This window comes from Micrasema longulum, unplaced genomic scaffold (genome assembly GCF_059751315.1).
Source record: "Micrasema longulum isolate JH-2025_06_02 unplaced genomic scaffold, ASM5975131v1 h1tg000610l, whole genome shotgun sequence".
Lineage (NCBI taxonomy): Eukaryota > Metazoa > Arthropoda > Insecta > Trichoptera > Brachycentridae > Micrasema > Micrasema longulum.
In genome coordinates this window covers 195,462-207,359 of record NW_028277806.1, presented here as the reverse complement: position 1 = coordinate 207,359, position 11,898 = coordinate 195,462, and the positions used below count along the sequence as shown (strand labels likewise).

Genomic DNA, 11,898 nt, shown 5'->3' with positions numbered 1-11,898 from the left:
AATGCACAAACTTGGAATAACGAGTAACCGGCTTCAGCACTTTTGCTACATCTTCACATCAGTCTCGAAAATGTCGATCACTAGTTATTCCAAATGTATTGCTTTAAATTACAATTACAATACAAATACTTCCGCCTGAAATTTTCACTTACAAACTTAAAGAGTAAAATCCGTTATTAGTTCTAAAGTTTTCTGTGCGAAAAACCTGATTCTGTATCATGATTTATTGATATCACTGAGAAATATAGTAAATTTTTGAGAAGGGAATATGAAAATCTAGGCATTTACATTTGATCAGTCATATATTCTTCTTGTTTTTAAATTTCGGGTATTTATTTTATTTTATTAACATTCACGGCAAATCTGACTTTTACAAACATTTATAATACTAACATATTTGGCCTTATATTTTTATTTTTTTAAAACATAAATATCCTTATACCCAAAATTAAAAAAAAAAATTTAACCCAAAAATTATATAAATTTTATATTAAAAAAAATTAACCTAAAAATTATACAGCATATTTAGTAGAAAGTTTAAATAATTAAACATTCTACAGTAATACAACAAGAAAATCATAAGTACTGTTTCATACATCTAGACAAAATGAACAAAAACTGTATATACTATGAAATGCATGAATAAATAAATATATTTACAATTCACCATCTTTGAAAAAGTTCAAAAGGTTTGTTCTATAAGTACAATACCCTACACTAAATATATCAGATACGTGGGAATAACTATTCATTCTACAAAGGAAATGTTTTTTTAATAATATATGTCTTATAAAATAACTACTAAGACAAAGGCGCTATTTACATTAAAATATCATATCCGGGGCTACACGACACTTTTGGCAAACCATAAAAATATTACAGGTATGTGAAAGTTTTAATCCCTGATTTTAATTATTTTTCACATTATTTGATAGTGCGTAATGTATTTCACAATTTCACCGACATAAAATATTACTTTTTAGAATTTTATACAGTATCCGGAGCTAGCTGCCTTTTCCTTACACTGCAAATACTGGTCTGCTTTGATTCAAATAGTTTCAATCTCAGAAAAGGCAATTCAAAGCATGCTGTAGCAAAAACAGCAATACAAAATGGAAAACAATACAGATACAATAGTAAATGTGTACTTCGAATTTGTCGATTGGAGGAATTATGGGTGGGAATTAAGAGATTCCTTGAGAATGTGAACGAAGAGGTATGCCATGATCTGATTGGCATTGAAAATTTTCACAAAAGTATAATGGAACGTTGGGACTATGGAGTACATTAAACATAAACTAGGTCTGCTATTTTATTTGAAACCATTTCAATTGCCTGATCTACTGAAGTTGATTTCATTCTATGTACCACCTAGGTTAAGCAGAACATCTACAATATTTTAATGTCAAAATTCTCGAACGGTAGCTCAATATCACTCACCTATATTTAGATGACAGAATACCGGGAATTAATATGCATCATATTTTGATATATTTAGTTTATCTCTGCCTAACCTAAAAATTAAAGTGGCCAACATATTTTTATCAACAAGAGCAAATCAACTTTAGGAGATTGGGTTGGAATAGTTATAATTTTATTGATTAATGTATTTTGTTATTGTATAGTTTCTTTAAAATATGTATGTATTTCAAGTAATTTATAATGTTTATAGTACGAGTATAATAATATATCATACTCGATTTTTTTATAGTTTTATTTTTTAGCACTTTATTTCATCAAACTTCGCCGTACGATTTAATCCTTTAATTTTTTAAAATAATTCGAAGAATGTATTTTTTATATTTAATTTCTCGTAGGTCTGAACTTTCTTATTTGTTGATCTACCAACAATGTATAAGGTATAAAGATACCACGTAAATGGCAGAAATGCCGTATGTAAATATAAATAAAAAAATATTCAGACATACGGTCATATTTTCTTAGATCATGTATTTTGAAGTCGTTCCAAATTTATCAAGCAGTTCACAACGTGAATTAGTCATCAAAACATCAGCGTTATCTTGAATCACGACTCGGCATTTAATACTAATCGCTTAGAATTTTGTAATCTTCTAAATTAGTAAAGACTGTACAACATTTTGTGTCTTCATTCATTGGTATGAGATAGTCAGCATAAATATTCATCCGGTAGTACTTTCACTGATTTCATGTATTGTATATAGGTACCATTGACATTAAGAGACCTGAGAGACGATGCGTCTTACTTAATGCAGAGTTATATTGTTCTCATATGTTGTAGAGTGATGTGTTGAAGAACCATCTGGCGCATATTGCTCATATGGATAATGTATGAGTAGGATGAGGAAGTTCGGTGTTTTTTTTTATTTATTAATGACTATTAAACTAAACCGATTCTTTAAAAAAAAAATATATGTCGTATTATCAGCGCTATGATTTTTTTACAGTTTTGTGTTTTTTAAATTACTCCGGGTGTAACGTCTCAAGTTCTCTTCCCCTTCATCTCGGTAAGTTCTGCTGATTGGTCAGTTGACTTACCGTAAACCGCAAATCTGTCACAACTCTCTTATCATCGATTGATTTAGAAGAACTAGTGACGTCGATCAAAGTAGTTCGTTTTTATTTATTTTTTTAATTTTCATCAAACTTCGCCGTACGATTTAATCCTTTAATTTTTTAAAATAATTCGAAGAATGTATTTTTTATATTTAATTTCTCGTAGGTCTGAACTTTCTTATTTGTTGATCTACCAACGAACGATCTAATAATTCTATGTAATTCTGTCTAAACAATATCCATATTATAATCAATTCTCGACAGATGGCTTCCCAACACCACTCCACATCACACGAGATCAATATAATCCTACCTTTACTAAGCAACCTTTGGCGCAAACAATTACTTTATTTTTCTTCATCTTTCATCGAGTTCCTAAGATGCGTGTTACTAAAAACTAGTTGTTCTCCTAAGATGATGAGGTCCAACTGTTCCTCCATCTCCCAGGTGGTCTTTCAGGCGGACGTTGTTCAGATGGGATTTTATTGGCTGCAGTGTACACAAGTCTCTCTCTGCTCATTCTGTCCACATGGTTCCACCAGCATCTTCTTCTGGATCTGCTCCATCCATCTATTTCACACGTATCTCTAATTACAGAAGTAAAATTAAAATTAAACAGACTTCATGAACTCGACAATAGTTATTCCCACGCATCTGATATATTTAGTGCAGGGTATTGTTCGTATAGAACAAACCTTTTGAACTTTTTCTAAGATGGTGAATGGTAATTATATTTATTTATTTATGAATTTCAAAATATATACAACTTTTTGTTCACTTTGGCCAGCTGTATAAAACCGTACTTATGATTTTCTTGTTGTATTACTGTAGAACGTTTTATTATTTAAACTTTCTACTGAATATGCTGTATAATTTTTAGGTTAATTTTTTAAATATGAATTTTGTACAATTTTTAGGTTTTATTTTTTTAATAAATCTTAGGTATAAGGAAATTTATGTTTAAAAAAAAATGTATTAAGCAAATATGTTAGTATTATAAATGTTTGTAAAATGCAGATTTGCCGTTTATGTTAATAAAATAAAATAACTAATAACGATGTTTTCGTTATATTACTTTAAAATATTTTATTATTTAATTGGTTTTTTAAATTTGTTCTTGAATTGTTTGAATTTTCTACAAAATATGTTGTATAATTTTAATGTTAATTTTTTTTTATAAATCTTGAGTAAAAGAAAGTTTATGTTTTAAAAAATATATATATTAGACCAAATATGTTAGTATTATAAATTTTTGTCAAAGGCAGATTTGCCGTTTATGTTAATAAAATAAATAAATAAATAAAACAAATTGCCGATTCGGTCCGAAACGTTTTTCCAGTAATGGACTATAACACCTTCATTTCAGCAGTTCTGAGTAGCCTTTTGGTACGAACAGTGACAGCCTACGATTCTACAGCATAAGTCATGATAAGTCTCATACGCATATTGGCGCAAGCACGTGAAAATAAATTCAAGAATTACTTTTTTTTTAGATTATATTTTAAAGATTATACGAGGGCTGTGTAAAGAATAAGGTTATAATTTTTTTTATTTGAACTGAAAAATACAGCATTGGACCGTTTAATTTCTTAACTATTTTTCAACATAATCACCAGATTTTTCAACGCATTTTTGCTGACTACTAATCCACTTTTGAAATCCTGCTTCAAAGAAGTCCGCCGCCAGTCCGTGGAGGTATTTGGTAACCGTCCTGCTTGTTGAGTTTATGACTCGAGGGTCCGCAATAAATTCGGAAAAACTATTGCGAGACCCTGAAAAAACTCAGAAGAGCCATCCAAAATCACCGGAGAGGAAGACTGACGAAAGGCGTTGGACTGCACCACGACAATGCGCGCCCGCACGTCTCTCGCCAAACCGAGGATTTAATCGAAAATTTCGGCTGGGATCTCGTTGAACAGGCTCCCTACAACCCTGATCTTGCACCGAGTGACTTCCATTTTTTTCCAAAATTAAAGCAACACTCGGGTGGACAACGTTTCGAGACTGATGAAAGAGTGCAGGAAGCTGTCACTAAATTCCTCCACGGACTGGCGGCGGACTTCTTTGAAGCTGGATTTGTTGTCAACAAAAATGCGTTAAAAAATCTGGTGATTATGTTCAAAATTAGTTGGAAAATTAAGCTTTCCAACGATGTATTTTTCAGTTCAAATAAAAAATGCCTTAAACCTGAAAAAAAATTGAGGACCTTATTTTTTACACAACCCTCGTATTTGTGGAATTATATTTCTCTCAGGGCCATTTCTCTAAAATATTTTCCTAGATTTGTAACTTCATATTTGTGAGAGAATCCGTTTCATACAGTGCCCGTCTTTTCACTCGAAAAATGTCTACATATGTCGGATCTATGATGTGCATTTTCTGCATTCTAGTTAGAACGTTCTTCGTATGCAATGAACCACACAGAAGAATTCGCCCGTACTAAAGAAATAGCGTATTCTTTTTGTAACAGACGCGGCGGATCACTGCTTCGTCCGTAGCAATCGCGCCCGTCACAAGAACTGTATTTCTATAGGTGCTGGTGTCAAACGCAGAGTGGCCGGGCGTAGGCGGGCCTCGGCCGACGAACGATAAGCTCCGGGGGAGGTATCGTCGCCTAGAGATCCCTTGCGGGGTCGCTAGCGAGTAGCGCTGGCGGCCGCAATCCTGAGTCAGGCAACCGGGTTGTAAGGCCGGTATCTCTCCGTTGGTGGGAACGGCGGGGTGTGTTCCGGGGAAGTATCCAAGGGTCCAAATTATCCGGGGTCCAAAATCCAATCCAAAGAGTATCCGAGTTCCAAGTCCAGGGGGGTAGCGGTGTTCGAATCCAGGTGGCGATGAGGTCCGGTTTGAAGCGAGGTAGGGAGGTGAAGTGGAGAGTAAGAAGCCTTAGTAGTGTGGTGAGATGACTGACTTTATTTTTCCCCGGCGGGGCTATATATACAACATTTTGCCGTGCGGCGGTGGGCTAGGCCAATAGCGGGCGGTGCTAGGTTGACCAATCACGCGGCGAGAGAGATAGCGAGCACATTTGCCGGCTCTATCGGTCTCTCTCGCGCCACGTATAAGGTCCCCACCCTCCCGCTACCGGCCGCAGTTCCCCGCCGACCGCGCGGCGATCAACACGTATACAGAACAACATAAAAACACATTATGGGCATACAAATATTTTCATGAATTCTAATCTATATGTGGGCTTCAGTATGGCGATCACCACCCCCGAAAGTGACAAATACTAGTCTTTATTGAGGAGGTGGTAGATCGCTTACACATACTGAAGCCTCCTATGCTACATTAAAGCCCCAGGAAGGGCCGCCAAGTTGGTGCATGTACTTTTACGTCGGCAACACTCCCCCCTGCCGAGGAGGCATCTCTGCGCCGACGTCGTCCTTGATTTGCAACACGGCGAGCTTGACGGCGGGTCGTGTGTAGGTTCCGGTGGCTGTCTGGACCCGGGCGCTCCTGACTTGTCCATCCTTTCCTGGTGTGACTGCTATGACGCGTCCCCGCGGCCATTCATTCCGCGGGAGGGCGGCGTCCGTTATTATGACCAGGTCATTGACCATGATCGGTGTGGCGGCCTGTTGCCACTTCCGTCGCTGTGCCAACGTCGGGAGATATTCCTTCATCCATCTTTTCCAAAATGCGTCGGCTAGTTTCTGCGCCACCCGCCATTGTTTTCTGAGGCACAGTTCGGGCGGCGCGTCTCTGTAATCGGCCAGATGCGGCTGGGCCCCGCTCGACCCGATGAGAAAGTGCATCGGAGTCAGCGGAGCGTCGTCTCGGCTATCAAGCGAGACGTGGGTTAGGGGCCGAGTGTTTACTGTGTACTCGGCCTCCGCTATCGCTGTCATTAGCGTTTCCTCTCGGGGGGCTTGTTCCTTTAGAATCACCATAAGCGCCCCCTTTATCGACCGGACGAGCCGTTCCCAGGCTCCCCCCATGTGTGGCGCCGATGGCGGGTTGAACACCCATTTGATCCCTCTCCTTGTCGCCTCGTTCTGTAGTTCGGGATCGTGAGCTAGTTCCTTCATGGCGGCCGCCATCTCTTTGTCTGCGCCTCTGAAGTTCGTCCCGTTGTCCGAGTAGAGCGTTGTCGGATGTCCTCTGCGGGCCGCCATCCTTCTGAGGGCCTGCACCGTCGAGTCAGTACTCAACGACGGTGTAATTTCAATATGCACGGCCCTCGTAACCATGCACGTAAACAGGGCCCCGTATCGTTTCTCCCGGCGTCTTCCGATAGTTACGTATACGGGCCCGAACATGTCCACCCCACAGTGGGTAAAAGGCCTTACGTGATGATCGAGTCGGCCGGCAGGCAGCTGTCCCATGAGCGGGGGCTGCGGGCGGGCCTTCTGTATTCGACAGTAGCGGCACTCGTATATAATTTTCCTTATATTTGTCCGTAATCGTGTTATAAAGAACTGTTGTCTGAGTTCGCTGAGTGTCCGCTCTGTACTTGCGTGTTGCCGCGACTCGTGATAATGCCTTATCAATAGACGCGTATAGGCGTGCGCTCCGTCCAGTATGACGGGCGCCTTTAGTTGCTCGCTCACCGCGGGGGCTTCCATAATTCGCGTCCCCATTCTGAGGACGCTATCTTTATCGAGGTAGGGAGTGAGACCCAGCAGGCGGCTGTTCCGCGGGAGGCACTCCCCCCGTCTAATTGCGGCTATCTCGGCGTGGTAACTGTCTGTCTGGCTTATAAGTATCCACGCCCTCTCTGATGCCTTGAGTTCCGGGGCGATGAGTGTCGCGCTTCCTGTATTCTTTTTCCTGCAGTGGTTTATGAAGCGCAACACCCACGCTGTAGTCCTGATCAGTCTCCGCCAGGAGGAAAATCTTCTTTCGTCCGGGAGGGCTGTCATCACGATGGCACTGTTCGCACACTTTATTTCACTGCTTGTATCCGGGGTCGCCGTTATTACCTTGAGCGGCGGCCATTCACTTTTATTTTTCTTTATGAAACTCGGCCCACTGAACCACATGCCGGCCGGGGAGATGTCTGGTATCTCGCCGTCCCGCGTCCCGAGATCAGCGGGGTTCTTCTTTCCTGGTACCCACCGCCACTCTTGAGCGTTCGTTAGCTCATCTATTTCCCCTAGGCGGTGGGCTACAAATGGCGTGAAGATGCGCGAATCACTCTGGACCCAGCACAGCACCGTAGTAGAATCTGTCCAGTAGTAGGTATCGCGTATATTACTTCCGCATTCTTTCTTGATTGTGGCCGCCAGTCGCGCGGCCATGAGCGCGGCTTGTAATTCCAGGCGTGGAATTGATAGCGCTCGTAGCGGGCTAACTCGGCACTTGCTGGCCATGAACGTCGCATTCCTTCCGGCGGCGTTCTCCTCCACGATGTAGGCTACGGCGCAGCTCGCTTGTTCCGAGGCATCGGAAAACACATGTAGCTCTACTGGCTGGCCCTTGGCGCTCGATACGCGCCGCGGTATAGCGCACTCGGTATTGCGTAATATGTCCACCCAAGTGCGCCATTTCTCTGCGTGTTCTTCATTTACTTGTTCGTCCCACTCTATGTGGGAGCGCCACACATCTTGTAGCAGTATTCGCGGGCGTATTGTCAAACACCCTACGAAACCGAGTGGATCGAAAATGCTCATAACTTCACTTAGCATCTGCCGTTTTGTAGGCCTCTCTGTTGGAACCTCCCGTGACACTTTAAATTTAAATTGAAACTCGTCTGTCACCGGGTCCCATTTGATGCCGAGGACCCTCTCTGTTACGGAGGTTCCGCTAATTATTTCGCGTGCGCTTTTCCCTCTCAGACTTGAAGGAATCGCTTCCATTACGGAGGGATCATTACTCGCCCAATTCGCGAGGATGAATCCGCCCCGCCGTAGTAGTTCGCTGACATCGTGGCGCAGTTGTATCGCCTCTGTTGCACTGTCTACGGCATCCATATAGTCGTCCATGTAGAATTTATTTCGCACAGCATCCCTGGCGGCGGCCATCTCTTGCCCGTGATCTTCTGCGACTCGATTTCTCACGTACTGTGCGCTGCTCGGTGAACACGCCGCGCCGAACGTCATCGACGTCATAATCATTTCCCGAATTTCTTCTTCGGGACTATCGCGCCAGAGGAACAGCTGCGCCCTCTGGTCTTCTTTTCTTATTTTAATTTGGAGAAACATCTCCCTTATATCTGCTGCCAGCGCGATCTTTCCCTCGCGAAGTCGCATTATATTTCCCATAAGCGATGAGAGAAGGTCCGGGCCGTTGGCCAACATGTCGTTCAATGACTTCCCGTTGCAGCGGCTGGCGGCGTCAAATACTATCCGTATTTTATCCGGTTTATTCACGTTCGTCACTGCGAAATGTGGCAAAAACCAAAGCCCACTCGTAGTGTCTTGTCTTTCAGCCAGCGTCAGTTCCCGGGCATACCCCTTGTCTAGATATTCTTTAATCTTTAACTTGTAAGCCGCGGCGAATTCACTGTTTTTACTGAACTTTTTCTCTATGCTTAAAAATCGATTCAGCGCTGTACGGCGATTATCCGGTAAGCATATTCGATTGTCTTTCCACAGTAGCCCTGTCTCGTACTGTCCTTGCGGTAGGAAACGTGTCGTGGCTCTCATGGTTTCTGTGGCTCGCGCCTCCTGACGCGATATCTTGGCTGTCGAACTTATACCTAACGCGTCGACGGCGTAATTCTGTTTAACTAGATTTTCTAGTCTCTGTTCTGTACTAAGCGCCATTAGTATGCTGGCGTTAGTCTGGCGTGTCCGCCCACCGTGTATCACCCTTCCTAAGGCTGTCACTGAGGCGATGTATTCCCCGCATCTCCGTGCCTCTCTCGTCACTATGAGAGAGGCGTTATCTTGGCCGATGAGTAACTGCGGGCACACTTGTCGCATCCTGCCTTCCCCTTCAATCACGGGCTGTAGCGGCAGACTCAGCTTCTGTATTGTGTTTGCGCGGAGAGTGAATAAATCTTCCGTAACTCCGCGCACTTTAATTGTGACTTTTCTTGATGCACTATCTGTTACGCACATTCCGCCGGCACCGTGGATTTTTAATCCTCGAGTCTCTCCCGGCGCGCCGATGTCGTTTGCTATTTTTGCGTCAATCAATGTCACGGTTGATCCCTCATCTAGTAACGCGTACGCGTTCACTCGTCCTCGCGGACCACTTAACATGACGGGAATCACTTTTAGGAGGACCGGTTCCTCCCGAGCGTAGGTGCTCGTCACTATATTATTCGTCCGCGAACTGTGGCCGTAATCGTAGTTTCTTTCATTTGAACTCGCGGCGCGGGTTTCGTTCGCGGTCGGTCTGTTTCCCCCGGCGCCCGCCGCTGCAGGCGTGTTGCGGCGGGCATTATTATCTGGCGCTCGTATATCGGCGCTAGACCGAGCTTCACTGATATCGGCACTATTTCTGTCGTGTAATGTCTTGTGATGTGTTCGGCGACATCCATCGAGGCCGCACTTTTTTACATTTCTACACTTTATCGCCCGATGAGTGTTCGATAAACACGAAAAACACAAATTCTTTCGCTTCACTATGTCCCATCTTTCCGAAATACTACACTCTATGTATTCCTGGCACGTTTGTAGTAAATGTCCTCGTCCGCACAAAACACATGACGCTATACTTTTCCCGTTTCCCTCTGTTGAAATCACTGTATGCACTTGTTCTCGCTTCTGTGGCTTCTCGCGTTGTTTTCCGCTGTACACTTGCGGCTCTATTCCGCCGCCTATCATCGAAGATTCCGTTAAATCTTCCAAAAAGAGCGCGAAATCCTTCGCGGAGGGCCTCACCCGGTTTCCTCTTCTGCTGTACCACCAGAGAGACTTCATGCACAGTGGTAACTTGCTCACTAGTTCACTTAGTAGTTGTGGCGTAGACATGTAATCGCCACCGAAGCCTTCTAAGGTCGCTATCGCGTTCCGAACTGCGCTAGACAGATCTACTAATGCTTGCGTAGATCCGTCGTTCTGTATGCAGCGGAGCCTTCTCACTTTTTCCAACAAGGAAGACGCTACAATGTCCGGCTGGCCGTAGTGTAGCTCCAACGTCTTCATTATCACCCTCACTTGGCTTGGATCCACTAGTAATGACGACACAGATTCTCTTGCCCGTCCTTTTAACGCACGCTGTAGACGCAGGAGGTTTTCTGGATCCGAAAGGCAGCACATCTCCGTCGACTGAGTGTACTGCGATTTGAAAGTAGCCCATTCCTGCGGCTCTCCGGCGAAGGCGGGTAGGTCCTTGGCAGTAGATTGGCGCGCTATCATGGCGCCGACTCTGCTAACGTCCTCTGGGGCTGAAGTCGGGCTTCTTCCTTGCGAAGCCTCTAGTAGAATCGCCATTTTTGACAGCACCGTCATGATGCCGTCCATATCCGTAGTACGTGGCGCGGGCTCGGGATTCGTCTCCAAGGGCACGCGTCGGTCTTGATCGTGTAGTGAAGCACGGAGCGTTCGAACCTGCGTCCTCAGCCGCTGGACTGTATCTTCGGATGTGTCCGACTCGGCTGAGTCCTGATCTGTAGCAGGGTCTTCTCTCGGTTCCGTGCCTCCTCGACCCGAGCGGAGTGAAGGGGTTCTCGAAGTCATCTCTAGGCGCTCTGCGATGAATATCCGGTTCGAAGGACCAACTTGTAACAGACGCGGCGGATCACTGCTTCGTCCGTAGCAATCGCGCCCGTCACAAGAACTGTATTTCTATAGGTGCTGGTGTCAAACGCAGAGTGGCCGGGCGTAGGCGGGCCTCGGCCGACGAACGATAAGCTCCGGGGGAGGTATCGTCGCCTAGAGATCCCTTGCGGGGTCGCTAGCGAGTAGCGCTGGCGGCCGCAATCCTGAGTCAGGCAACCGGGTTGTAAGGCCGGTATCTCTCCGTTGGTGGGAACGGCGGGGTGTGTTCCGGGGAAGTATCCAAGGGTCCAAATTATCCGGGGTCCAAAATCCAATCCAAAGAGTATCCGAGTTCCAAGTCCAGGGGGGTAGCGGTGTTCGAATCCAGGTGGCGATGAGGTCCGGTTTGAAGCGAGGTAGGGAGGTGAAGTGGAGAGTAAGAAGCCTTAGTAGTGTGGTGAGATGACTGACTTTATTTTTCCCCGGCGGGGCTATATATACAACATTTTGCCGTGCGGCGGTGGGCTAGGCCAATAGCGGGCGGTGCTAGGTTGACCAATCACGCGGCGAGAGAGATAGCGAGCACATTTGCCGGCTCTATCGGTCTCTCTCGCGCCACGTATAAGGTCCCCACCCTCCCGCTACCGGCCGCAGTTCCCCGCCGACCGCGCGGCGATCAACACGTATACAGAACAACATAAAAACACATTATGGGCATACAAATATTTTCATGAATTCTAATCTATATGTGGGCTTCAGTATGGCGATC

The 11,898-nt window shown here is 44.4% G+C and overlaps 1 protein-coding gene across 1 annotated transcript; it reads right to left on the bottom strand.

Annotated features, from left to right (window-relative positions):
* Window positions 1–5,867: 5,867 nt before the first annotated feature.
* LOC148280171 (uncharacterized) lies at window positions 5,868–11,108 on the bottom strand. The gene is made up of 4 exons (XM_088228813.1): window positions 10,182–11,108; window positions 8,481–9,449; window positions 7,128–8,060; window positions 5,868–6,887 (listed from the first exon to the last, which is right to left on the bottom strand). Exons 1-4 carry the CDS (start codon window positions 11,106–11,108, stop codon window positions 5,868–5,870), a joined length of 3,849 nt encoding a protein of 1,282 aa, XP_088084939.1.
* Between the last annotated feature and the right edge of the window lie 790 nt (window positions 11,109–11,898).